General features: G+C 48.1%; 2 protein-coding genes across 2 annotated transcripts in view; one reads left to right on the top strand and one right to left on the bottom strand.

Moving 5' to 3' along the window:
• Positions 1 to 16,529, top strand: part of LOC132831520 (achaete-scute homolog 1-like) — a 44,387-nt gene extending 27,858 nt beyond the window's left edge. The window contains exon 2 of the mRNA XM_060849716.1: positions 16,124 to 16,529. The gene's annotated coding sequence lies outside the window, so the exon portion shown is untranslated. The remainder of the gene's footprint in view (positions 1 to 16,123) is intronic.
• Positions 10,070 to 24,219, bottom strand: part of LOC132831519 (synembryn-A-like) — a 36,477-nt gene continuing 22,327 nt past the window's right edge. Inside the window, exons 5-10 of the mRNA XM_060849714.1 lie at positions 21,801 to 21,951; positions 19,883 to 19,978; positions 17,225 to 17,369; positions 14,236 to 14,380; positions 13,993 to 14,112; positions 10,070 to 12,103 (exon numbers count right to left, since the gene is read on the bottom strand). Coding sequence (XP_060705697.1) covers positions 11,980 to 12,103; positions 13,993 to 14,112; positions 14,236 to 14,380; positions 17,225 to 17,369; positions 19,883 to 19,978; positions 21,801 to 21,951 — 781 coding nt within the window. The 3' untranslated portion in view covers positions 10,070 to 11,979. The remainder of the gene's footprint in view (positions 12,104 to 13,992; positions 14,113 to 14,235; positions 14,381 to 17,224; positions 17,370 to 19,882; positions 19,979 to 21,800; positions 21,952 to 24,219) is intronic.

Genomic DNA, 24,219 nt, shown 5'->3' with positions numbered 1-24,219 from the left:
TTCCAGTGTCCGCAGCTCTTCCAGTTTCAATTTTTATTTGGTTGGGTTTGAGCCTCTATCCCCATCCTGGGTCTTTGAAGGAGCAGTGCCAGAGGCATGGACTCTACCATCCCCATTCAGAAACGGAAGTTTGGTTTTGCCAAGTGACGATTGTAAAAGCCTTTCCCACTGGTTGGAGCTGTGTGTGTCTTGTTACAAACAGTTGGGTTACATCTGTGGCTTTGCCCTCAAGATCGTGTCTGAAATGCCAACCTGTTCTTTGGCGCCTGACCCTTGTCTCATGTCCCAGAACCTGGCAGGTTAACACCCACAGTGTGTTTTACCCATCAATCCTCTCCACCGTTACCCACCTGCCTGTGTTTATGCCGCTCCCATAAGGTCAATTATCACACTTCCCCTAATGTCCGTTCCTGTTGATTACACACTTTCAAAGAATCCCCACGGTGTGGAAAGAGACCATCATTTCAGCACTAACCCTCCGAACAGCATTCCAACCAGACCCACCCAATCCCTGCATTTCCTACGGCTACCCAGCTAGCCTACAGATCCTTGCACAGCCAATCCACCCTAACCTGCACATCCCTAGACACTATGGGCAATTTCCCAAGGCAAATCCATCCTAACCTGCACATCCTTAGACACTATGGGCAATTTCCCAGGGCCAATCCACCCTAATCTGCACATCCCTAGACACTATGGGCAATTTCCCAAGGCCAATCCACCCTAACCTGCACATCCCTAGACACTATGGGCAATTTCCCAAGGCCAATCCACCCCAACCTGCACATCCCTAGACACTATGGGCAATTTCCCAAGGCCAATCCACCCTAACCTGCACATCCCTAGACACTATGGGCAATTTCCCAAGGCAAATCCATCCTAACCTGCACATCCTTAGACACTATGGGCAATTTCCCAGGGCCAATCCACCCTAATCTGCACATCCCTAGACACTATGGGCAATTTCCCAAGGCCAATCCACCCTAACCTGCACATCCCTAGACATGATGGGCCATTTCCCAAGGCCAATCCACCCTAACCTGCACATCCCTAGACACGATGGGCAATTTCCCATGGTGAATTCACCCTAACCTGCACACCTTTGGACTGTGGGAGGAAACCGGAGCACCTCAAGGAAACCCACGCAGACATGGGGAGAATGTGCAAACCCCACACAGACAGTCGCTTGGGGGTAGGATCAAGCCTGGGTCCCAGGCACTGTGAGGCAGCAGTGCTAACCACCGAGGTACCATCCATCCGTTTTGCTGAAATCCTTTTCTGGGCTGTTTCGAGTATCTCATGTACCCAAGACTGTGGAACATGGAAGAATGTGGAGGGGCTCTGAAAGTCAAACTACAACAGTATGATTGACCCCATTTTTAAAAATACAGCATTACCCAAAAAGCCAAAACCCCAGTGGCCACATAAAAAACATACAAAAAAGGAGCTGAAAGGGGCCACTCAGCCCCTTGAGCCTGCTCCGTCATTTGATGCCATCATGGTTGATCTGCCTGTGTTTCAAATTCTACGTTCCACAGGCCGAGGGTCAAGCCCCATGAAGCAGGATCACACCCTGCTCAATTCCTGAGCCTTTCAGTCATCCTGTTGAGCATTGAAGTTGACATCCCTCTGGCCACGGCGGGGAAAATTTGTTGGCAACGTCCCAGGGAGAAGAGTTCATCTTGCTGACTTGCTTTAAAATATTTGCAAATGTTTGTTTGCCACTCCCAGTTTAATGTTGACATGGCAAAAACCATTTAATCAAATATTACAGACATCAGTAAAAATGGATATGGTATCAGACAGAGGACGATATCATTGGATAGTATAGGACATGCCAGGCTTTGGAGGACATTAATGGGCAAAGTAGGGTAGTTACTGAGCCAGTGTAGGACTGATTCAGTCAGTATAGGACAGTATTGGGCAATGGAGAACACTATTGGTCATTGTAAGACAGAAGCAGGCAGTATAAGACACTATCGGACATTGTGAGCCGTTCTTGGGTAGCTTGGAACACTATCCGGCAGTGTGGCACTTTTTTGGGCAGTGCAGAACACTATTCAGCAGTGGAGGACATTTTTGGGTGGTGTGGGACACTATTAGACAGTGAAGGACATTTTTGGGCAATAGAAAATATAGGTGGACAATACACTACGTTGTCAGTCAACACAGGGCAATTCAGAACACAGTCAAATTGAGCAGATTGCTTTGATCCAGTTCTCTGCATCGATGAAAATAAACACCCAACGATAACAAGCAGCCTGTCCCAGAAAAACAATGCATTAAAATAGCATGGAGAAACAAGGCGAGCGAGAATTGCAGGTTCTTGCATCAAAAACCTTGGCAGAGAAGGGGATTGTGTACTGCTGTGTAAATCATACTGGGATTGATTTTACTGCAAGCATTGTCAATGCCCCAAGATGGAAATTCTCCCAAGTGATGGACTGAGTTTAAGCTATTCGCGAGGATTTATTTTTACCTTTTTATTGCAAAAATATCCTTTATTCAGCAGAAGATCTTTATCAACAATAACAGGCACTGAAGCAGTTCTGTGCTGCCTCTGTGTATCAAGGAAAACAAACATTGGAATCTGCCATTCCCTGCAATTGTAAAAGCCTAAGGTATTTTTACTGATGCAGGACACTATTTGCATACATTGAGGCATTGAGGTGATACCTGAATGGACCCCCATTGTACTTCAGCAGGAAGACCTCAGACAGTGGTCTTTCCTCACTGTGCTTTGACAGCAGCTGCCCCAGGCTTTAGTGCTTTGCTTAGCATGTAGTCCTGGACCTCAGGATGTGCCAGTCTGCATCACTCAGTCAGGGCCAACTCCTTGCTCTGGAAGACCAACAAGGTTCATGCAGACTAAAGAGCGTCTGTCACTGAGTTGATGGTCCCCCAGGCTTAGTCAATGTTTGTCTTCATGTGTGTCCCAGGGAATGAACCGTAGAGCACGGAGCTGCTTGGGACGAACCACAGCCTCTCCCTCCAGAGTTCCTTTACGAAGGCACATTCCAGCAGGAAATGTGTGTCGGTCTCAAACCCCCTTCAAGGGCAGTGTGTGGTGACACAGAGACTCGGGGCATGCATGAAGGTATTGCCCTTCTCACCACCAGCCAAATGATGTCTTGGGGCTTGTGAGAAAGTTCTGGCGATGAGGTGTTCTACCAAATGACTTTGACAGTCTGCTCAGGGAACCACACGACAGTATCCACCCCCTCTTTTTCCTGCAGGGTCTCAAGGACGCTACGTGCTGACCACTTCCTGATGGATGTGTGGTCAAAGGATATTTTCTTTAAAGGTTTTTCCATGAGGGACAGGTGATATGCAACATTCCAATGATTTGGTGACACCAAGCCCAGGCCCATCCTTCGCAACAATAGGGACAGGTAGAACCTCAGTACATAGTGGCACTTGGTGTTTGTGCACCAAGGATTTACGCACAGCTTGATGCAGCCACATAGAAAGGTGGCCATCAGGATGAGGGCAGTGTTGGGCATGTTCTCCCTCCTCTTATCCAGAGCTTTGTACATGGTGTCCCTGTAGACACAGTCCATCTTAGAGCTCCAGATGTAGTAGACAATGGCTGCAGTTTTGGGAATGGGCCAGATCTGTGCCATGTACAACAGAAAGACTTCCCTGCAATGGAGAGGGAAAGGTGCTCCTGAAAGACCAGTTCCTGCCTCATCTTGGCAATGCGCTCCTCAGTAATCTGTCCAAAGAAGATGGCCTCCCTCTTGCCTAGATTTCCCTTGGCTCCAGAGGCCAGATGGAACTCTTCACACATGTTGGACAGTATGAGCACTGACAGCGGATCCCAGCAGAAAACAGTGACGTTTCCACATACAGGAAAGCTTTGACCTGCTGCTTGGAATAGTCTGCTCTCACAGGCTCACATCCTTCCTAAAGGACTCCGCAAAGGGCTCTATACGACACACAAGCAAGGCAGGAGAGAGTGGGCAGCCCTGCCTGACTCCGGATCAGATCGGGAAGCTTTCTGATTGGTTGAGTCTGCATTAATGATGTTGGTATGGAGCAGTCAGATCCAATTGCAGATTTCTCTCCCCAAAGCCCATTTTAGAGAGCAGGTCCCACATAGATGTATGCAATAGCCTATCAAAGACCTTCTCCTGGACCAGGTCTGTGAGGCAGGCGCCCACTCACCTGTCCTGTACGGAGGTTATTGTATCCTTGAAGAACGGGGGGCTCCCAGAGATCATCCTCCCTGGTACAGCACAGGTTTGGTCAGGGTGGATCACCGATCCAACAGCATTGTTAATCCGGCTAGCGATGACCTGAGACAGGATTTTGTATGCCACATTGAACAGTGAGATTGGTCACTTAATTTTTTGTCCCCTCCCTCTTCTGCTTGTAGATGAGGGTGATGATGCCTTTCCTAATGGAGTCGCTCATGGTACCTGCAGAAGAATACTGACATGCACCTCCAAGAGGTCCTGCCCAATCAAATCCCACAGAGCCAAGTGCAACTTGGTCTATAACCCGTCACCACTGGGGATTTTATTCTTTTCGAAGGACTCGAGGGCTTGGTCAGCTCATCCAGATAACAGCTGGTCCAGCCTTTCCCATGGGCTGTCAACTAAGATCTCCGTGATAGAGATCAGGAATGATCAGGTGGTCATGCTATCTGTGGGCTTCATGTCAATCCACACAGATTAATCAGTATTTGTACATGTTTTGGATGGGCCTGGGATGTTGGGTCATATTGTCCCTGCTGCCTGTCTGTGTCCTCTCTATTTAAGGACGGGCTAACACTCACCCGATAACTCCCTCACTTCCTGGCCAGAGGCTCCTGGCTTTACTAGATCAGGAGCAAAGTAGTTTCATCACTGAACTAGTATTCGAGAGATGGGGTCACATGCTCTGGGAATACGAGGACAAATCCCACCAGGACAGCTCGGCAACTTAAACCTGGTTAATGAAACACTTCCAAAATAACATTTCATGTTAGAAAGTAGCGGATATTTGTAAAATCTTGTCTGTGCAAAGAGAAATGTCGTTAATGTTTTGAGTCCATTATGAATTTTTCTGAATGCTGTTGGAAAATGGTTAGTTTTTAATACATTTAACAGAGGCAGAAAGTTACCAGACAGTGTAGAGGATCAGAGGGACGTGTGTGTGTGTGTGTGTGTGTACATGGGTCTTTAATGTAGATAAAGTGGTTACAAAGGCACAGGGATTGCTTGTCTATATTAGCTGAGGCGTAGAGTTTAAGAGCAGGGAAAATAATTTTGAACTGTGTAAATGTTGGTTTGGCCACATCTAGAGTATTTGGTGCAGTTTTGGAATCCATATTATAGGACTGTGAGAGGATGCAGAAGGAGATTTACAGGATGGTGCCTGGGCTGGAGAATTTCAGTGATGGGCGCCACGGTGGCACAGTGGTTAGCACTGCTGCCTCACAGCGCCTGTAGACCCGGGTTCAATTCCCGACTCAGGCGACTGACTGTGTGGAGTTTGCACGTTCTCCCCATGTCTGCGTGGGTTTCCTCCGGGTGCTCCGGTTTCCTCCCACAGTCCAAAGATGTGCGGGTCAGGTGAATTGGCCATGCTAAATTGCCCGTAGTGTTAGGTAAGGGGTAAATGTAGGGGTATGGGTGGGTTGCGCTTCAGCGGGTCGGTGTGGACTTGTTGGGCCGAAGGGCCTGTTTCCACACTGTAAGTCTAATCTAAAATCTAAAAAAGAGAGATTGGACAGACTGGAGCTGCACTCCTTGGAGCAGAGGTGATTGAAGGGGGACATGATTCAGATGTGTACAATTATGAAAGGCGCAGATAAGGTAGACAGTTTTGGAATCCACATTATAGAAGGATGTGATAGGATTGGGAGATGGTGCAGATTTATACCTTTCATGATTTTAAAAATCTCGATAAGGGGTAGCTTTTTTCACGCAGAGAGTGCTGCATGCCGGGAGTTGCCAAAGGAAGTGGTGGAGGCTGGTGCAATTACAACATTTAAAAAAACATCTAGATGGGTATATGAATAGGGAACGTTTACAAGGGTATGGGCCAAGTGCTGGCAAATGGGACTGAGTCAGATTGGGATGTGTGCCGAAAATGTGTTGCTGGAAAAGCGCAGCAGGTCAGGCAACATCCAAGGAACAGGAGAATCGACGTTTCGGGCATGAGCCCTTCTTCCGGAAGAAGGGCTTATGCCCGAAACGTCGAATTTCCTGCTCCTTGGATGCTGCCTGATCTGCTGTGCTTTTCCAGCAACACATTTTCAGCTCTGATCTCCAGCATCTGCAGACCTTACTTTCTCCTCGAAGATTGGGATGTGTGGTTAGCATGAATGAGTTGGACCGAAGGGTTGTTTCTGTGCTGTATGACTCTATAACTATGAACCATGGAAAAGCTCCTTGTTATTTTCACTCCAGGATGAGCCTATCCACACTTGGAAAGTAACTGACTGCAGAAAGGGCTACAAATGCAATGATTTATTAAGCTCCACAGCAAGGAAATAAACATATTTGACCAGACATCTACATCTTCAACGTATCAACTGCACAGGTCTGAAAGAGTTCAAGGTCAGAATACTGAAACACTGCGACCGAATCTCTGTTGTGGTCTTTCTGTTGGTCAGTCTCCTCACACATTGGGAGCACCATGATGTTGCGATACAACAGTTACCAGGCAACAGGCAAATTCAAACTGTGACAACTGTACAGTAGGAGTCCGTGACTCCAACAGTGCAAAGTCCCAGAGGGTCACGCTGCCCGACGATGGGGGAATGCAGGCGGGCAGGACAAGGTGCCGAGTGTAGCTATGGGCCAGTGAAATGCAACCCAGGTGGGGTTTCGAAGCTAAGCTGGGGTCGTGACTGAGTTGGGGAAGAGTGATCGCTAAACTTCTGAGAGTCGTCATGGGTTACCGTGGCCCAGTGGGGAACACTCCCAGAATCAGACAGTTTCGAGTTTCCCTCCGGAATCCCAGCTGACACTCCGATGCAGGATTGAGAGAGTGCTGCACCATCAGAGATGCAGTCTTTCCAAGATGTTACACCTAGCCCCCAGTTGGAATTACAAATAAAAATGCCACAGCCGCGATTTGATTTATCCTTATTTGTGTGGGCACCACTGACCAGGTCAGCACTTACTGTCCATCCCCTGGATTCGGGTGGGCCACTCAGACATTTCAAAAGGCAGTTGGGAGACAACCACATCGCTGTGGGTCTGGAGTCACATGTAGCCCAGACCGGGTAAGGATGGCAGATTTCCTTACGTAAAGGACATTGGCATTGAACTCAAAACATGTTGGTGATACACTTGTCCCTAAAATATGTGGCTGGGACTCTGCATCGCCTCCTGCCGTCCCAACCAGTAATTATCCTTCAATCAGAATCACGAAAACAGGTTATCCAGTTATTGTAACGTTGCTGCCTGTGGGATCTTGGTGGAAACTGGTTGTGGAATTAAAACAATTACTACACTTCTATAAAATTGTTTTAAAACACTTGGAGAAATCCTGTGGTCACGAATCTGCTATGAATATGTACATCCTTATATTTTAATCCAATTGCCCAAATCACAGTGGCACGTTGGCTCAGTGGTTAGCACTGCTGCCTCACAGCGCCAGGGACCCAAGTTCAATTCTAGCCTCAGGTGATTGTCTATCTGTGTGGAGTTTGCACATTCTTCCTGTGTCTGTCTAGGTTTCCTCCGGGTGCTCCAGTTTCCTCCCACAGTCCAAAGATGTGCAGGTCAGGCGAATTGGCTATGGTAAATTGTCCACAGTGTTAGGTGCATTAGTCAGAGGGAAATGGGTCTGGGTGGGTTACTCTTCAGAGGGTTGGGCTGAAGGGCCTGTTTCCACACTGTAGGGAATCAAGTCTAATCATAAGTGTCCACCAAACACATCCTTGCTAATCTTTGGTCTAAAGTCTGGTTGAAGATTTGTAGCTCGGGTGTCCGTTGTTGTGGTTCTGTTCGCCGAGCTGGAAGTTTTTTTTTCCCAGCTCGGCAAACAAAACCACAACAATCTTTGGTCTTTTCTCATGAACACGTCTGTGATATTGTTTCTTCCCAGATTTTCACTATCATTGGATATTGTTGAGTTGGATGCAAGATGGGTTTCTCTCATCTAGATGTTCCTATGTTCCTTTTTCTACTTATTACATTGAATGTAAAGCTTCCTCGACACTGGAAAAGCACAGCAGGTCAGGCAGCATCCAAGGAACAGGAGAATCAACGTTTCGGGCATAAGCCCTTCTTCAGGAATGCCATTCCTGAAGAAGGGCTTATGCTCGAAACGTCGATTCTCCTGTTCCTTGGATGATGCCTGACCTGCTGTGCTTTTCCAGCAACACATTTTCAGCTCTGATCTCCAGCATCTGCAGACCTCACTTTCTCCTTCCTCGACACTGTCCCCATCAAAGAATCTCACGACAAGGACAGCACAGGGTTAGAACAGAGGAAAGCTCGTCCTACTCTTTTAAAGTGAAAGTAAATCACCCTCTACTCTTTTTTTTAACCAAAAGTAGAGCTCCCTCTACACTGTCCCCATCAAACACTCACAGGGCTGGAACAACATGGAGTTAGACACAGTGTAAAGCTCCCTCTACACTTTTAAACTGAAAGCAATGCCTTCTGTACACCATCCCTGTCAACCGCTTCCAGGAGGGACAGCACTGGGTGAGAAACAATGTAAAACTCTCCCTACCTTTTAAACTGAATGTAATGCTCCCTCAACACTGTTCCCATCAAACACTTTCAGGAGAGGGACAGCTCGGGATGAGATACAAAGCAAAGCCTCCTCTACATCTTCTGAATCAAACACTCCTGGTACAGAGTCAGCATGGGATTAGATACAGAGCAAAGCTCTGTGCAGAGTGGCACAGTAGTTAGCACTGCTGCCTCATAGCGCCAGAGACTCGGGTTCAATTCCCGCCTCAGGCAACTGTCTGTATGGAGTTTGCACATTATCCCCGTGTCTGGTGGATTTCCTCTGGATGCTCCGGTTTCCTCCCACAGTCCAAAAATGTGCAGGTTAGGTGAATTGGCCGTGCTAAATTGCCCGTAGTATTAGGTGCAGGGGTAAATGTAGGGGAATGGGTCTGGGTGGGTGTGCTTTGGCGGGTCGGTGTGGACTTGTTGGGCTGAAGGGCCTTTTTCCACACTGTAAGTAATCTAATCCACATTTTCCACATCAAACACTCCCAGGGGAGGGACAGCACGGGGTTACATACAGAGTAAAGCTCCCTTTGCACTGTCCCCCAGCAAACACTCCCAAGACAAGGAATGCACGTGGTGAGATACAGAGTAAAGCTCCCTTTGCACTGTCCAAGTCAAACTCCCAGGATGGGGCAGCATCAGGTTAGATACAGAGTAAAGCTCCCTTTAGACCTTCAACATCAAATACTCCCAGGACAGGGACAGCACACTGTTAGATCCAAGTAAAGCTCTGTCTACACTGTCCCCCATCTTAACCTTAAATGTTTTCACAAAGAGACAGGAAGTCAAAGCTTTTAGTCCTTTACTCATTAGGATTGGAATCCAAGAAACCAAAGTTCATTATGCCTTTGTCCCTTTTTCAAAGTTTGACTTCTTGCACCCATTCTTGATGAACGCAAGGCCAAAGATGTTGAATTTGTGCCTCTCTTTCTCTAAGGGGAGATGAACATGTATGAGAAGCAACTCGGGAATGACTCACTTGGCTGAGTCCTGGGATGAAGGAAATCTCTCCTGAGGAAAGGTCAAGCAGATTGATCCTGTGTCCAATGGAGTTGAGAAGGATGAAGGCTGATCTAACTGAAACATATTGGATCTTGGCGGAGACCTTGATCAAACACTCCCAGGACAGGGACAGAACAGGGTGACATACAGAGTAGAGCTTCCATTACACTGTCCCCATGAGGAAACATCCTCTCTACGTTTCGTCTGTCAATCCCCTTTAGTTTTGTATGTACAGGATGCCCCCAACTTCAGAACATTTGACTTACGAATGCTCATACTTAGGGACATTTCCCCATACAGTGTTAGATCCAAGTAAGCTCTGTCTACACTGTTCCCCATTTTAACCTTAAATGTTTCCACAAAGAGACAGGAAGACAAAGCTTTTAGTCCTTTACTCATTAGGATTGGAACCCAAGAAAATTCAACATAACAACATTTCCTGTGCTACTTTATATTCCCCTGCATTGTGTTCTGACTTACACACAAATCGGTTTGCAAATGGACTCCAGAACAGAATCCATTCGCAACCCAGGGACTGTCTGTACTTCAATTAGGTCTCCTTTCATTCTTCTAAACTGCAGAGTGCACAGGTCTTAACTACTCAATCTCTCTCCCATAAGACAAACCCCTCATCTGTGGATTCAATCTAGTGACCCTCTGTTGAACGGCCTCCAATACAGATACATCCCTCCCTAAGAAAAGGGACCAAAACTGAACACAATACCCACGGTACGGTCTCAGTAACATCTTGTAACCAAATAGCTTAAGTTAGCCCAGGCACTGGGATGCCTCTGACTGTAAAATATATAATAGATCTGGAACTGTAATAAGCATCTGTTGAACCTTTCAATAACATATTACCCACATTCAGATCTTGTGTTACAGAAGCTAACACAAGCATTGACCTATCAGGTACAAATATATGAATAGGGTTTAGAGGGATATGGATTTAATGCTGGTAAATGGGACTAGATTAACTTAATGTTGGATATCTGGTCAGCATGGACGTGTCAGACCGAACGGTCTGTTTCTGTGTTGACTATGACCTGCGAGAGGTCATAATGCAGTGGCAGATCTCTGAGCTCCCCAGTAGGAGGAAGTGAAATGTTTGGAAATTAATAGCCTCTCCCCAAACCTCCCATAGGAGACGGTATGGGAAATGGGGCAATTAATCATTCGAGAGAGGGGCAAGTGCGTGGAATGTGAGAGTCAACATAGTGCTCTTAACATTCTGAGAGGTCCCATGGGAGTGTTCTCAAATTAAATGTCACAGAAGACATGTTAGGACAAGAAGGCAGAAGGTTGTAGTGTTACACAGTTTTGAGAGGGGTAGACAGAGTGGAGTCATAGAGTCATACAGCACAGAAACAGACCCTTTGGCCCAACCAGTCCATGCTGAACATAATCCCAACTAAACCAGTGCCATCTGCCTGCTCCCGGCCCGTATCCCAGAGGGAAGAGTTATTAAGGTAAGGAGAAGAAGATTTAGAGGGGAAATTTTAGAGGAAAATATTTTTTCACCCCCAGGATGAAAGGGGTGGTAGAGGCAGGAACTTTCATAACATTGGAGAAGAATTTAGACTAACACTTGAAACAGCACTGCATTCAGGACCAAGGGCTAAGTGCCAGGCAATAGAATTGGAATAGATAGAAACCTATTGACCAATGTGGATACACAGGCCCTTTCTCTGTGCTGTTAAAGACCCGATCACTCGAAGTGACTATGAGCCTGGTCAAAGAGGCAGGTATTAAGAAGCATCTCCAAGGAAGGGACAAAAGAATTCAGAAGGGGGCTTCAAATCATCAGCAAGACACACTCACAGTGAATTATGGACACAATTTACAGCAAGTCTAACTTTCCTAGTGAGCGGCTCCACTGCTCTCTATCAACACCAGACCCCACACAAAACCCCGAGGAAACATGAAGCGTTTCAGGTCAAGCTGAGAGAATAGCGCACTTAGAAAGATAAGCTTACTCTTGTTGCTGAACATTGACTACTGATAACAAACTGAAAGCAGGGACCTAAAATTATAACAAAGAGAGCCCACAAAACAGAGATTAGCAAAAGGCCCTAAAGTCTAAAATTGCCTCTCCCTCTGCTAAAGTCTGCATTGAAAGTTTAGCTCCTGTTTTAAATATCTCTGCATGTCTTCGCCCTTTGAAGAATGTTCTTCACAGTTTGTTGATGAATATCCCTGTGCCCCAATCCCAATGAGTTCATTGCTGGCCATTGGAAGGTCACCAGTGTCTATTTCCACGTGTTATTAACATTTCGGTCATATCCTCTCAGTCTAACTCCATATCAGAGTCCGAATGGAATGATATCTGTTCAGCCATTTGTTGCACCGTCTCGTCCAATGGTGTGAGCTTCCCATCACAGCCTACTCCCATTGGCTGGATAATCTGTTCTCTACGATAAGTAGAACAGTGTGTTAAGAAAGTCGGAACTGGGAGATGGGGTAGTGGGGGGAGTCAGAGAGAGACAGCAGGTGGAGATGGAGGGAGAAAGCAAGGGGATGGAGATATGGAGTGGATGGGAGAGGACAGCAAGGTTGGAAGAGACAGAGAGCGGAGAGAGAGAGAGGGTGAGTGGAGGAGGAGAGAGAGTTGAGGGAGGGAGGGAGATAGAAAGGAGCACTTTAGAAATGAGTGCAAGGGGCAGATGAAACAGCATGATGAGTATGGGGGCGGGGGGGGCAGAGAGGGAAAGAGGAGAGAGGAAGGTAAAAGAGGAGGAGACCCTTCAGTCTCTCATGCCTGTTTGGGACGGCATGGTGGCTCAGTGGTTAGTACTGTAGCCTCATAGCTCCAGGGACACAGGTTCGATTCCAGCCTCGGGCAACTGTCTGTGTGGAGTTTCCACATTCTCCCCAAGTCTGGGTGGGTTTCCTCCAGATGCTCTTATTTCCTCCCACAGTCCAAAGATGTGCAGGTCAGGTGAATTGGCCATTCTAAATTGTCCACAGTGTTAGGTGCATCATTGAGAGAGAAATGAGGTCTGGGTGGGTTACTCTTTGGAGGATCAGTGTGGACTTGTTGGGCTGAAGGGCCTGTTTCCACACTGTAGGGAATCTAATCCCCTTAGTTCGATCGTGGATGATTTGGACCTTGGCTTCATCTATTCACTCTGGTTCCATATCCCTCATTCATTTACACAATAAACATTGAACAATCTCTGTCTTTTTATTTTCAGTTCACCTCCCCAGCCTCAACATTTGGTGGCTAACAGTCACTGGGCGAGGCTAAAGCAGATGGGGGTTGGGGAGGGCGATGGGGCCAATGGGATTCCTTGGCACTTTGTGAGATTGCCCTGTCTAGGTCTTCCCTCCACAGGGTTGTGGGGGAGGGGGACCAGGCTCGAGCAAAAAGAGGGAGGGTCAGTAATGATTGGAAAGTATCTGGAATGTGGGGTCCAGAAATAAGGAACAGTGGGTAAAGGGGAAGGGGTGGATTGGGGAAGGTGGAAAGGGTCAGGAAATGAGGAAGGGGTCAGGAAGAGGCAGAGTGGAACGTGGAAGGGCTTAGGAATAATTGGAGGGGGAATGAGGAGTAGAGGTCTGAAATTGAGATAGGGATTGGAAATGGGGATGTGGAAAGAATGGGAATGGGGAAGAAGTTCGGAATATGGGAGAGGGAACGATGGAGGGAACAGTGAAAGGATAAGGATTAGGGGATGAGGTCATGAGTGGGAGTTAGGGGCCAGAAATGGGGAAGGGGTGGGGAATGGCGAAGCGGAATGGGCTGTGTCAGGAATGGGGGAGAAAGGTCAGGAATGGGGGTGGAGGAACATGGAAGAGGTCAGGAATGACTCATAAATGGGAAAGGGGATGGGGAAAGAGTTCAGGATTGAGTGAGGAACAATGGGGAAGGGTTGAGAGTAGGGAGTTGAAAATGTGGGAGGGAGACTAGGAAGCAGATTGGGATTGGGGATTGGGTTTGGTTGTTGGAGAATGGGGAGTGGGATTGCGGAAGTGATTGGGATTGGGGAATGGGGGAACGTGAAGGGGGAAGGGATTGGAATTGGGGAATGGAGAGAATGTGGAGGGGAAAGAGATTGGGATTGGGGTAGGGGAATGGGGAAGTGGAATGGGATTGGGAATGGGGATAATTAGGAATGGGGAATGAGGGAAGCGAAATGGGAAAGGAGGGAGTCGGGAAGGGAGAAATGGGTAAGGGGGAATACGAAAGGGATTGAGAATAGGGAAGGGGAATAACGAATGGGGAGGGGGGAATGGGGGTATGGGAAATTAGGATTGGGGCGGATGCCCTGTGTTAGAGACATGGCTGTGGGGAACGTACCGGGATAGTCTGTCGAACATGCTGACGAGCTTCATTGCCTCATATTCCTTCTGTTCATCCGTCATCCCATCCATGGGGTTCGGCAACTTCTCCTCGACTCGCCCTGTCACTGGGTTTATACTGGAGAGGGGTGGGGGGGTGTGCAGGGGGGGTGGAGGGAAGAAGGTGATGAATGAGTTGTGTTTAAACAGACAGACCCACCTCCATTCTCCAGCCCCTGCCCCCACCCCTGAGCTTGCTTACTTTGGTTTGGCCTCTTTATATTCCTCTGTGTCAGTGTCCTCCTCCTCGGAATATTTTCCATCTCCTTTACCTCCCCCCAGGAGTCCACGAGCGGCCAGCAATCCCGCTGCATTCCCGTATCCCGTGTATTTCACAAAACGGGAAACTGCGGAGGCAAAGGGAACAGAGTGATGGAGAGAGAGAGAGGTAGAAAGGGAGGGAGAGGGAGAAGGAGGGAGAAAGGGAGGGAGAGGGAGGAAGAGGGAGAGGAAGGGAGAGGGAGGGAGAGGGAGAGGGAGAGGGAGAGGGAGAGAGGGAGGGAGAGGGAGGGAGAGAGAGGGAGAGGAAGAGGGAGGGAGAGAGAGGGAGAGGGAGAGGAAGGGAGAGGGAGGGAGAGGAAGAGGGAGGGAGAGGGAAGGGGAGAGGGAGAGAGAGAGGGAGAGGGAGCGAGAGGGAGGGAAAGAGGGAGGGAGGGGGAGAGGGAGGGAGAGGGAGGGAGAGGGAGAGGGAGTGAGAGGGAGGGAAAGAGGGAGGGAGGGGGAGAGGGAGGGAGAGGGAGTGAGAGGGAGAGGGAGGGAGAGGGAGAGGGAGAGGGAGAGGGAAGGACAGGGAAGGGGAGAGGGAGAGAGAGAGAGAGGGAGAGGGAAGGAGAGAGAGAAGGAAAGGGAGGGAGATGGAGAGGGAATGGGGAGAGGAAGGGGGAGGGAGGGAGAGGGAGAGGGAGAGGAAGGGAGAGGGAGAGAGAGTGAAGTGGGAGAGGGAGGGAGAGGGAGGGAGAGTGAGGGGGAGGGAGAGGGAAGGGGAGAGGGAGAGGGAGAGGGAGGGAGAGGGAGACGAAGGGAGAGAGAGGGTAAGAGGGAGGGAGAGGGAGAGGGAGGGAAAGGAGGAGAGGGGAGGGGAGAGGGAGGGAGAGGGGAGAAGAAGATGGTGCGAGGAGAAAGGCAGAAGGAGGGAGGAAGAGGGAGAGGAGGAGGGAGAGAGATGGGGGAGGGAAAGGGATTGGGGTGAACAGGGAGGGCTGGAGGGAGGGGGAGGGGGAGAGAAGAGGGGTGAAGAGTGGGGAGATGGGGGAGAGCAAGCAGGAGAGAGGCAGGGAGAAAGGGAGGGAGGGAGAGGAACGGGTGGAAAGAGAGGGAGAGAGGGAGTGGCAGGGAAGGAGGAAAAGAGGTGGAGAGAGGCAGGGAGAGAGAGGGAGATAGAGAGAGGAGTGAGGGGGATGGGGGGTGGTCAGAGTGGGGAGCAAGCAGGGGAGAGAGGCAGAGAGGGAGAGACAGGTTCCCCCCAAACTCCACCCAGCAGCTTTAACTGCCCCCCTCCCCCCCTCCATGGGCAGTTTCTAAGGTTGGGTCCTTTTTGTTAAGATAACCCTCACCCAACACAAAGATCAAGGGGGGGGGGGGGTGGGGGGGGGGTATTTGGTGAACCATTGAGGCTGCTCCTTGGCTCCTCCTAGTGTCAGGTTAGGGAGTAGCAGGTTGTTCAGGTGCTCATCTGTGAACAGAGAACAGGAGAGCACAGGAACAGGCCCTTCGGCCCACCATGTCTGTGCTGACCATGATGCCATTCTAAATTAATCCAATCTGTCAGCATTATTCTTCCTACGTCCCCTCTAACTTCTCCTATCCCTAAAAGGAACAGAAGTCAATGTGAATGCACTCAGATCAGCGTCCGGATAGGGAATTAGATTAGGAAGTGTTGAATTTATGGAATTCACTGCCACAGAAGACTGTGGAGGCCAGGTCATTGAGTATATTTAGGATTGAGATGGATAGGTTCTTGGGTATCAAGGGGATCAAGGGTTATAGGGAGAAAATGGGAGAATGAGGTTGGGAAACTTATCAGCCACGATTGAATGGCAGGGCGGACTTGATGGGCTGAATGGCCTAATTTCTGCTCCTATGTCTTACAGATAAAGAAAGGGGATCAGATAAGGAAGTGCTAAGGAGGTGGATCACCCAGAGCGGAAAGGAAGAAAGGTCTTGCATTGCTATAGCACCCTCTCACAAAGTCAGGATATCCAAAGTGAGAAGTGTTTGACAGCCAACACAGTATTTTAGGAATGGGATCCCTGTGGCAACGTGCGAAATATGGCAGCCAATTTGTGCACAGCAAGATCCCACAAGCAGCGATGTGGTAATAGGCAGACTACCCAGGTCACTGATGTGCAGCGTGTCAGAGCTCCCCGACTCCTCTTCAAAACTGCAGGATGGTTCACCACCTTCCGAGGATTGCACGCGCTGTCTCCAAGGAGGCAGTGCCTCGGGCAGTGCAGCACCTCCAACCTCCACCCTCCATCCTCCAACCCACTCCTCAAACTCAAGGTCTGGGGTGGGCGGGGAGGGGGGGAGGAGGGCATGGAATCGAACCTGCAACCTACAGGAACGAGCGAGCGACGGACTAAAATCGCCAATCGGGATCTGTCAGGATACATCACACTGCAAATTTTTGCTATAAATTCTGTGTTACGATCGAGCCCTGCACAACCACCTGATGAAGGAGCGTCGCTCCGAAAGCTAGTGCTCCCAATTAAACCTGTTGGACTATAACCTGGTGTTGTGTGATTTTTAACTTTGAGGAGAAAGTGAGGTCTGCAGATGCTGGAGATCAGAGCTGAAAATGTGTTGCTGGAAAAGCGCAGCAGGTCAGGCAGCATCCAAGGAACAGGAAGTTCAACGTTTCGGGCATAAGCCCTTCATCAGGAAGCCTTCATCCTGATGAAGGGCTTATGCCCGAAACGTCGAATTTCCTGTTCCTTGGATGCTTCCTGACCTGCTGCGCTTTTCCAGCAACACATTTTCAGCTCTAACGTTTAACTTTGTACGCCCCAGTCCAACACCAGCATCTCCAAATCATCCGTCAGGGTTGGGAACCTATGTCTATGCTGCTATTTAAAGAGTCAAACCCCTGTGTTGGGTGGGTACGGGTTTGGCGATGGGGAGCGGGGAGTTCTGGGGTGAAACTTAACCCCCCCTCCCCCCACCCCCATCCTTCCATCGCCATGGTTACTCACCATTCTCCTTGCACAGCACAAACAGGAATTCGGCGGCACAGTGCTTCACATCTGTGTTGACGTGTGTCATCAGGCGTACCAGCTTGTTCCGCAAAGCTTCCCCCACTTCTGGGCGATTCGTAACATCCCTGAGAGGGGGCAGCACCTGCAGGCAACGGGGTGGGGGGGAATAGCGGGGAACAGAAACTCAGTCAGGCCCGGGGTTGCTGTGGAAGCCTCCTGCCCCTTACTTTACCCCCTTCAGCTGCCCTGCCTGTGGTACCCACGTCCTACGTTCTAGAAATCACACCTCGATACTCCAACTGCAGGGGTGCACCCAGCTCTCCCTGGACCTTTCTGAAGAATGCCTCCAGCCTAAAACGTCGATTCTCCCACTCCTCAGATGCTGCCTGATCTGCTGCGCTTTTCCAGCAACACACTCTCAACTCCAATCTCCAGCGTCTGCAGATCTCACTGTTTCTCTCTAGGTGTGGTGCTGGAAAAGCACAGCAGGTCAGACAGCATCCAACGACCATGGAGAGTCTACATTTCAGCCTGAAACCTTGCCTTTCCTGCTTCTCGGATGCCATCTGATTTGCTGCGCTTTTCCATCTTCTCATCTCTTGACTCTGCTTCCAGCATCTGCAGTGCTTACTGTCTCCATCTGTCTCTAGGCCCCTCCTCCTCCCACCACAGTCACAATATAACACAGAAATATACCCATAACCGAGATGATGGATTATCTATTTCCGAAAGATTTATCAAGCAGTTTTCGTTATAAACACCATTATTAATATATAGGAGAGAGTGAGGTCTGCAGATGCTGGAGATCAGAGCTGAAAATGTGTTGCTGGAAAAGCGCAGCAGGTCAGGCAGCATCCAAGGAGCAGGAGATTCGACGTTTCGGGCATAAGCCCTTCCTGATTCGGGCATAAGCCTTTCAGGGGACTCCTGAAGAAGGGCTTATGTCCGAAACGTCGAATTCCTGTTCCTTTGATGCTGCCTGACCTGCTGCGCTTTTCCAGCAACACATTTTCAGCATTATTAATATATAGCAAAACAAAACTAAGTAATAGTTAACAGACACAGTTGGCAATTTGGAAACATAAATGTTTATCCTGATGAAAATCCCCAAAACATACACATAAATACACTGTAGGAGAAGAGGGGGAAAGAGAATAAATTCTCTGCTGAGATTGGCTTTCAGAAATATACATACTTTGACCAATGCGTTAATCTTAAGAGGATAAATCACAGAATCCCTACAGTGGAGAAAGAGGATGTTCGGCCCATCATGTCTGCACTGACCCTCCGAAGAGCATCCCACCCAGACCCACTCCCCTACCCTATTCCTATAACCCCACATTTCCCTTGGCTAATCCACCCCCAACCTACACATCTCATGCCAGTCCACCTAACCTGCACACCTTTGGACTGTGAGAGAAAATCAGGGCACTGGGGAGGGGGGGGGAGGGAACCTACACAGACACAGGGAGAATGTGTGAACTCCACACAGATGGTCACCCAAGGGTGAAATCGAATCCAGGTCCATGGTGGTGTGAGGCAGCAGTGCTAACCACTGAGCCACTCATGATAGAATACGCTGGAGCCTGTTGCTTTGATATCCTGAGACGTGCTCAAAATCACTGACCATGCACGGTTGTCTCTGGAGTCTTGCTTCTCCAGGGAATACAATCTTGAGATGTTCTTTCAGTCGCTCTTTTGAAAGAACAAGTTGGTTTCATCCTGAACTGGTGTAGAGAGTTTTCTTTTCAGAATGAGAGGAGTCAGCTGGGCAGCAGGTTCTGAGCAGGCTTTCCTCCAACCTAGCTGGGGGAAACCAGAACCACTCCAACGCAGACCCAGCAGGGATCCACCAAAAGCAAACAGTTATCATTAGCCTTATGATTTCTAGGAATTCTTGTTTTAAAAACCCTCCAACGCCCACAGAGATGTTTCTGTGGCTTGCAGACAATAAGGACTGGAGATGACCTTGAAAGAGACCACTCCAGGTCTGCCCGCGAAACTCAAAATAAATTCCTCTCTTCCACAATTCTTTGAAACCCAAGGCCTCCAAACAATATGGCTCAGTGGTTAGCACTGCTATCTCACAGTGCCAGGGGCCTGAGTTTGATTCCAGCCTCGGGTATTTGCATGGAGTTTGCACATTCTCCCTGCGTCTGCATGGGTTTCCTCCCACAGTTCAAAGATGCGCAGGTTAGGTGGATTGGCCACAGGAAATGTAGGGATAGGGGATGGGATGCTTTTTAGAGGGTTGGTGTGTACCCATTGAGCCGAATGGCCTGCTTCCATACAGTATGAGCATTAAATATAAAGCATCTCCATAGCACTCACGTTCAAATGCCCTCTTTACCTCTGTACCAACTTCAAGCACCATTCCATCACCCCTGAAATCTCTGCATTCCTCCAATTTCACCCGTTAGCATTTCCTCACTGCACCCTTTCTCCTGCTGCTTGGGTCCCATGGCCCAGAATACTTTCCCTAAACCTCTCACTCGCACTCTCCCAACCCTTCAACTGCTCCTTAAATATCGGTTCTTTGACCGAACATACGGTCATCAGGTGTCTGGTGTCAAATGCTGTTCGAAGAGAGCCATTTTTTGTGACGTGAAAGGTGCTACATGAATGCAGGTGCTTGTTGTTGCGAGTCATCCTTACCCTGGCACGCAGGAACTTGCGAGTCTCTCGGTGGTAACGGGAGCTCTCTGTCAGGAGGTTGAGGACAGGAGTCAGAGATTCTCTCAGTTTCAGACCCTAGAGGGACACATCATTTAAATGTGTTAGACTCCAGCAATGGGAGTCACTATGGTCAGTGCTTCAGCAACCAGAGGATGGGAGTGGGGGGGTGTCACCAGTTACTTGTGACAAGAGGGAGCAACACACAAGGGCGAAACGATAATACCAATGGACTAGTAATTCAGCGGTCATAGAGTCATACGGCACGGAAACAGACCCTTCGGCCCAAACCAGTCTATGCTGACCATAATCCCAAACTAAACTAGTCCCATCTGCCTGTTCCTGGCCCATATCCCTCCAAACATTTCCTTTTCATGTACTTATCTAAGTGTCTTTTAAATATTGTAACTGTACCCGCATCCACCACTCCCTCAGGAAGTTCATTCCACACATAAACCACTCTCTGTGTAAAAATATTTGCCCCTCACATCCTTTTTAAATCTTCCTCCTCTCACCTTAAAAATATGCTCCCTAGTTTTGGAATTCCCCCACCCTCAGGAAAATATCCTCGTCATTCACCTTATCTATGTCCTTCATGATTTTATAAACCTCAATAAGATCACCCCTTAAGCTCCAGTGAAAAAGGTCCCAGCCTTTACCATCTATTTTTATATCTCAAACCTTCCATTCCTGGCAATATCCTGGTAATCTTTTCCGAACCCTCTCCAATTCTCCTTCCTGTGACAGGGCAACTAGAACTGGATACAGTACTCCAGAAAAGGCCTCACCAACGTCCTGTACAACCTCAGAGCAATGTCCCAACTCCTGTAATCAAGGGTCTGAGCAGTGAAGGCAAGTGTGCTGACTGCCTTCTGAACCACCCTGTCTATATGTGACACAAACTTCAAAAAATCATGTACCTGAACCCTGAGGTCTCTCTGTTCTACAACACTCCCCAGGGCCCTACCACTATGTGCAGGAGCAGGTGTTGGACTGGGCTGGACAAAGTCAGAAGTCCCACAGCACCAGGTTATTTTCCAACAGGTTTATTTACAGTCACAAGGCTTTGGAGCTCTGCTCCTTCATCAGATGACGTTCCTGCCTTACTATTTATTGTATATATTGTGCCCTTGTTTGTATTACCAAAGTGCAATACCCCACATTTATCCAAATTAAACTCTATCTGCCACCCCTTAGCCCATTGACCCAATTGTTCAAGATCTCTTTGTAATTTTGGGTAACTTTCTTCACTGTCCGCTATACCCCCAATCTGGTATCATCTGCAAACATACCTCGTATACTCTCATCCAAATAATTTATAGAAATGAAAATCAAAAGAGGACCCAGAACCAATCCCTGAGGAACTCCAGTCCGGAAAACAACCTTCACCACTCTCCACCTCCTGCTGTGAAACCAATTTCTGTGTCCACTTGGCAGGTTGACCCTGAATCCCACGTGATCTGCCTTTACTAATTAGTCTACCATGCAGACCTTTGTCAAAGGCTTTACACAAGCCCAAGGAAAAATGTCCACTGCTCTGCCCTCGTGAATCTTCATGGTTACTTCCTCAAAAAAAACTCAGTCAAGTTTGTGAGACATGATTCCCCTCTCTCAAAACCACACTGACTATCCCTAATCATTCTTTGCCTCTCTAAATGCATTTATATCCTACCTTTCAAAATCACTTCTAACAACTTATCTAGCATTCACCAAGTGTCATTAAAAATGTCCAGTTCGCTAATGTCCTTTAGGGGAAGAAATATGCCTTCTTTCACCAGTCTGGCCTATGTGTGACTCCAGACACAAATACAGGCTAAGGGCAATTAGGGATGGGAAACACATGCTGGCCCAGTCAGCAATACCTGCCCCGTGACAGAATTCAGAGGAATAAAGCTGTTACCCTGTCCAATCTCCTGTTCATGAAGTCTAGCAGAGCCTCCACTGTGTCCATGTTCATCCCCATGTATTCCACAGATCCCGGTTCCACCTTTGGCATGAGGAGCACATCCAAACACATCAACGGAAGGTTGACCAAGACATTGACTGTGTGGCTGAGGAGAGACTGGGAGGTCAGGACAAAATCTCAAGACCCAGTGAGACCACCACACACTCCTCTAACAATCTCCAGTTCCAATTGGGAACTGGAGGACTCATCTACCCCCTGAGGAGGATTTAACAAACCCCACAGGACCAATCTGAAGAGTGGACCAGATGAGAGCCCCACCCCTGGTATTTTAAATGAATATTTATCCTTTACTAAGCTCCAGTGCGGAGGAGATGGTGGTGTAGTGGTACCACAAACAATATCTCAAACATGTCACCTTGCTATAGGAAGGATGTTACTAAGCTGGAAAGAGGGCAGAATAAAATTTACAAGGATGTTGCCAGGACTTAAGTTAGCGGGAGAGGTTGGATAAGCTTGGACCTTTATCTTTAGAGCGTAGGAGACTGAGGGGGGACATTATAGAGGTGTATAAGTTCATGAGAGGCATGGATAGGCTGAATGCACTCAGTCATTTTCCCAGGGTTGGGGAATTGAGGACCAGAGGGCATCAGTTAAAGTTAAAGGGGAAAGAATAAAAGGGAAACCTGAGGGGCAACGTTTTCACGCAGAGTGTTGCATGCATATAGAATGAGCTCCCAGCGGAAGTGGTTGAGGCGGGTACATTAACAACATTTAAAAGGCACTTGGGACAAATACATGGATCGGAAAGGTTTAGAAGGATTGGGCCAAGTGCAGGGAAGTGGGGCTAGGTGTGGATGGACATTTTGGTCGGCATGGACCATTTTGGGCTGAAGGGCCTGTCTCCGTGCTGTGGGACTCCATGACTCTATGACTGCATGTACTTGGGGGTGTGGGTTCGAATCCTATCGTGGGCTGATGTGGGAAATCTGATCTGAATTAAAAATCTGAAGCTGGAAAATGAGCCTAACAGTGATTATTGTTCTGAAAGCCCATCTGATTCCCTCCTGTCCTTCAGGGAAGGAAATCTGCTGTTCCTACCCGAACCGGCCTACATGTGACTCCACACCCATAAAACAATATAGTTGGCTCATAACTACCCTCTGGCTAATTAGGGATGGTCCCAGTCAATGACACTTCCATCCCATGAATGAATCAAAAACAAAATTGAGCCAACCAGGTCTTTATCACATTTATATTCATGGGATCTTGCTGTGCACAGAACTCCTGCACTTGCAGTGGTACTTCATTGGTCATAGAGGATTTTGGGATATCCTAAGATTGTAAAGGGTGCTACAGAAATACAAATTCTTTCTGAATTCCACTTGTAGAGTCATAGTCATAGAGTCATACAGCACAGAAACAGACCCTTTGGCCTAACCAGTCCATGCTGAACATAATCCCAAACTAAACTGGTCTCACCTGCCTGCTCCCAGGCCATATCCCTCCAAACTTTTCCTATTCATGTATTTATCCAAATGTCCTTTAAATATTGTAACTGTACCCGCATCCCCATTTCCTCAGGAATTTCCATAGCCATTGGATAGGCATATGGAGGAAAGTGGGCTAGTGTAGGTTAGGTGGGCTTGGATCAGCGCAACATCGCGGGCCAAAGGGCCTGTACTGCCCTGTAATTTTCTATGTTTCTATGTTTCATTCCACATACGGACCACCCTGTGTGTAAAATATTTGCCCCTCATGTCTTTTTAAAATCTCTCTCCTCTCACCTTAAAAATATAACCCCTAACCTTGAAATCCCCCACCCTAGGGAAAAGACAACTATGATTAACCGTATCTATACCCCTCATGATTTCATAATCTTCTATAAGATCATCTCTCAACCTCCAAATCCCAGTCTATCCAGTTTCTCCTGATAACTCAAAGCCTTCATTCCCAGTAACATCCCAGTAAATCTCTTCTGAACTCTCTCCAGTTTAATAATATCCTTCCTATAACAGGACAACCAGAACTGGACTTGTCAGTTTCCAGTCAGTCCCAAATCTAAGTACTCAGTGATAACCAGAACTCACCTGGCTACGGTCCTTCACCCAGCTTGGAAATGAGGTAAAGGTTGCTATCAGTCCCTTTCCATCTATTGCACTCCCAGTAAAATACCCAACCCCTTATTGCAGTGTTGAGGAATAAGAATCAGTGGAAGATAGAAGCAAATTTGCTCAGCTCAATGGCGATGCCCTTCCAGGACAAATAACAAAATGTCAAAACTCCTTCATGAGCTGCATCCAAAAAGCAGTCCTCTCCATGGGAGGGTGAAGATCGAGGGAGCACTGCTTCAAGGTGAAGGGTTAAATCAGTAATGGGGCTTTACATCAGAACATAAGAACAAGGAGCAGGAGTA

The sequence above is a fragment of the Hemiscyllium ocellatum genome, chromosome 33 (genome assembly GCF_020745735.1).
Source record: "Hemiscyllium ocellatum isolate sHemOce1 chromosome 33, sHemOce1.pat.X.cur, whole genome shotgun sequence".
Classification (NCBI taxonomy): Eukaryota; Metazoa; Chordata; class Chondrichthyes; order Orectolobiformes; family Hemiscylliidae; genus Hemiscyllium; species Hemiscyllium ocellatum.
This window is presented reverse-complemented; position numbering and strand designations above follow the sequence as displayed.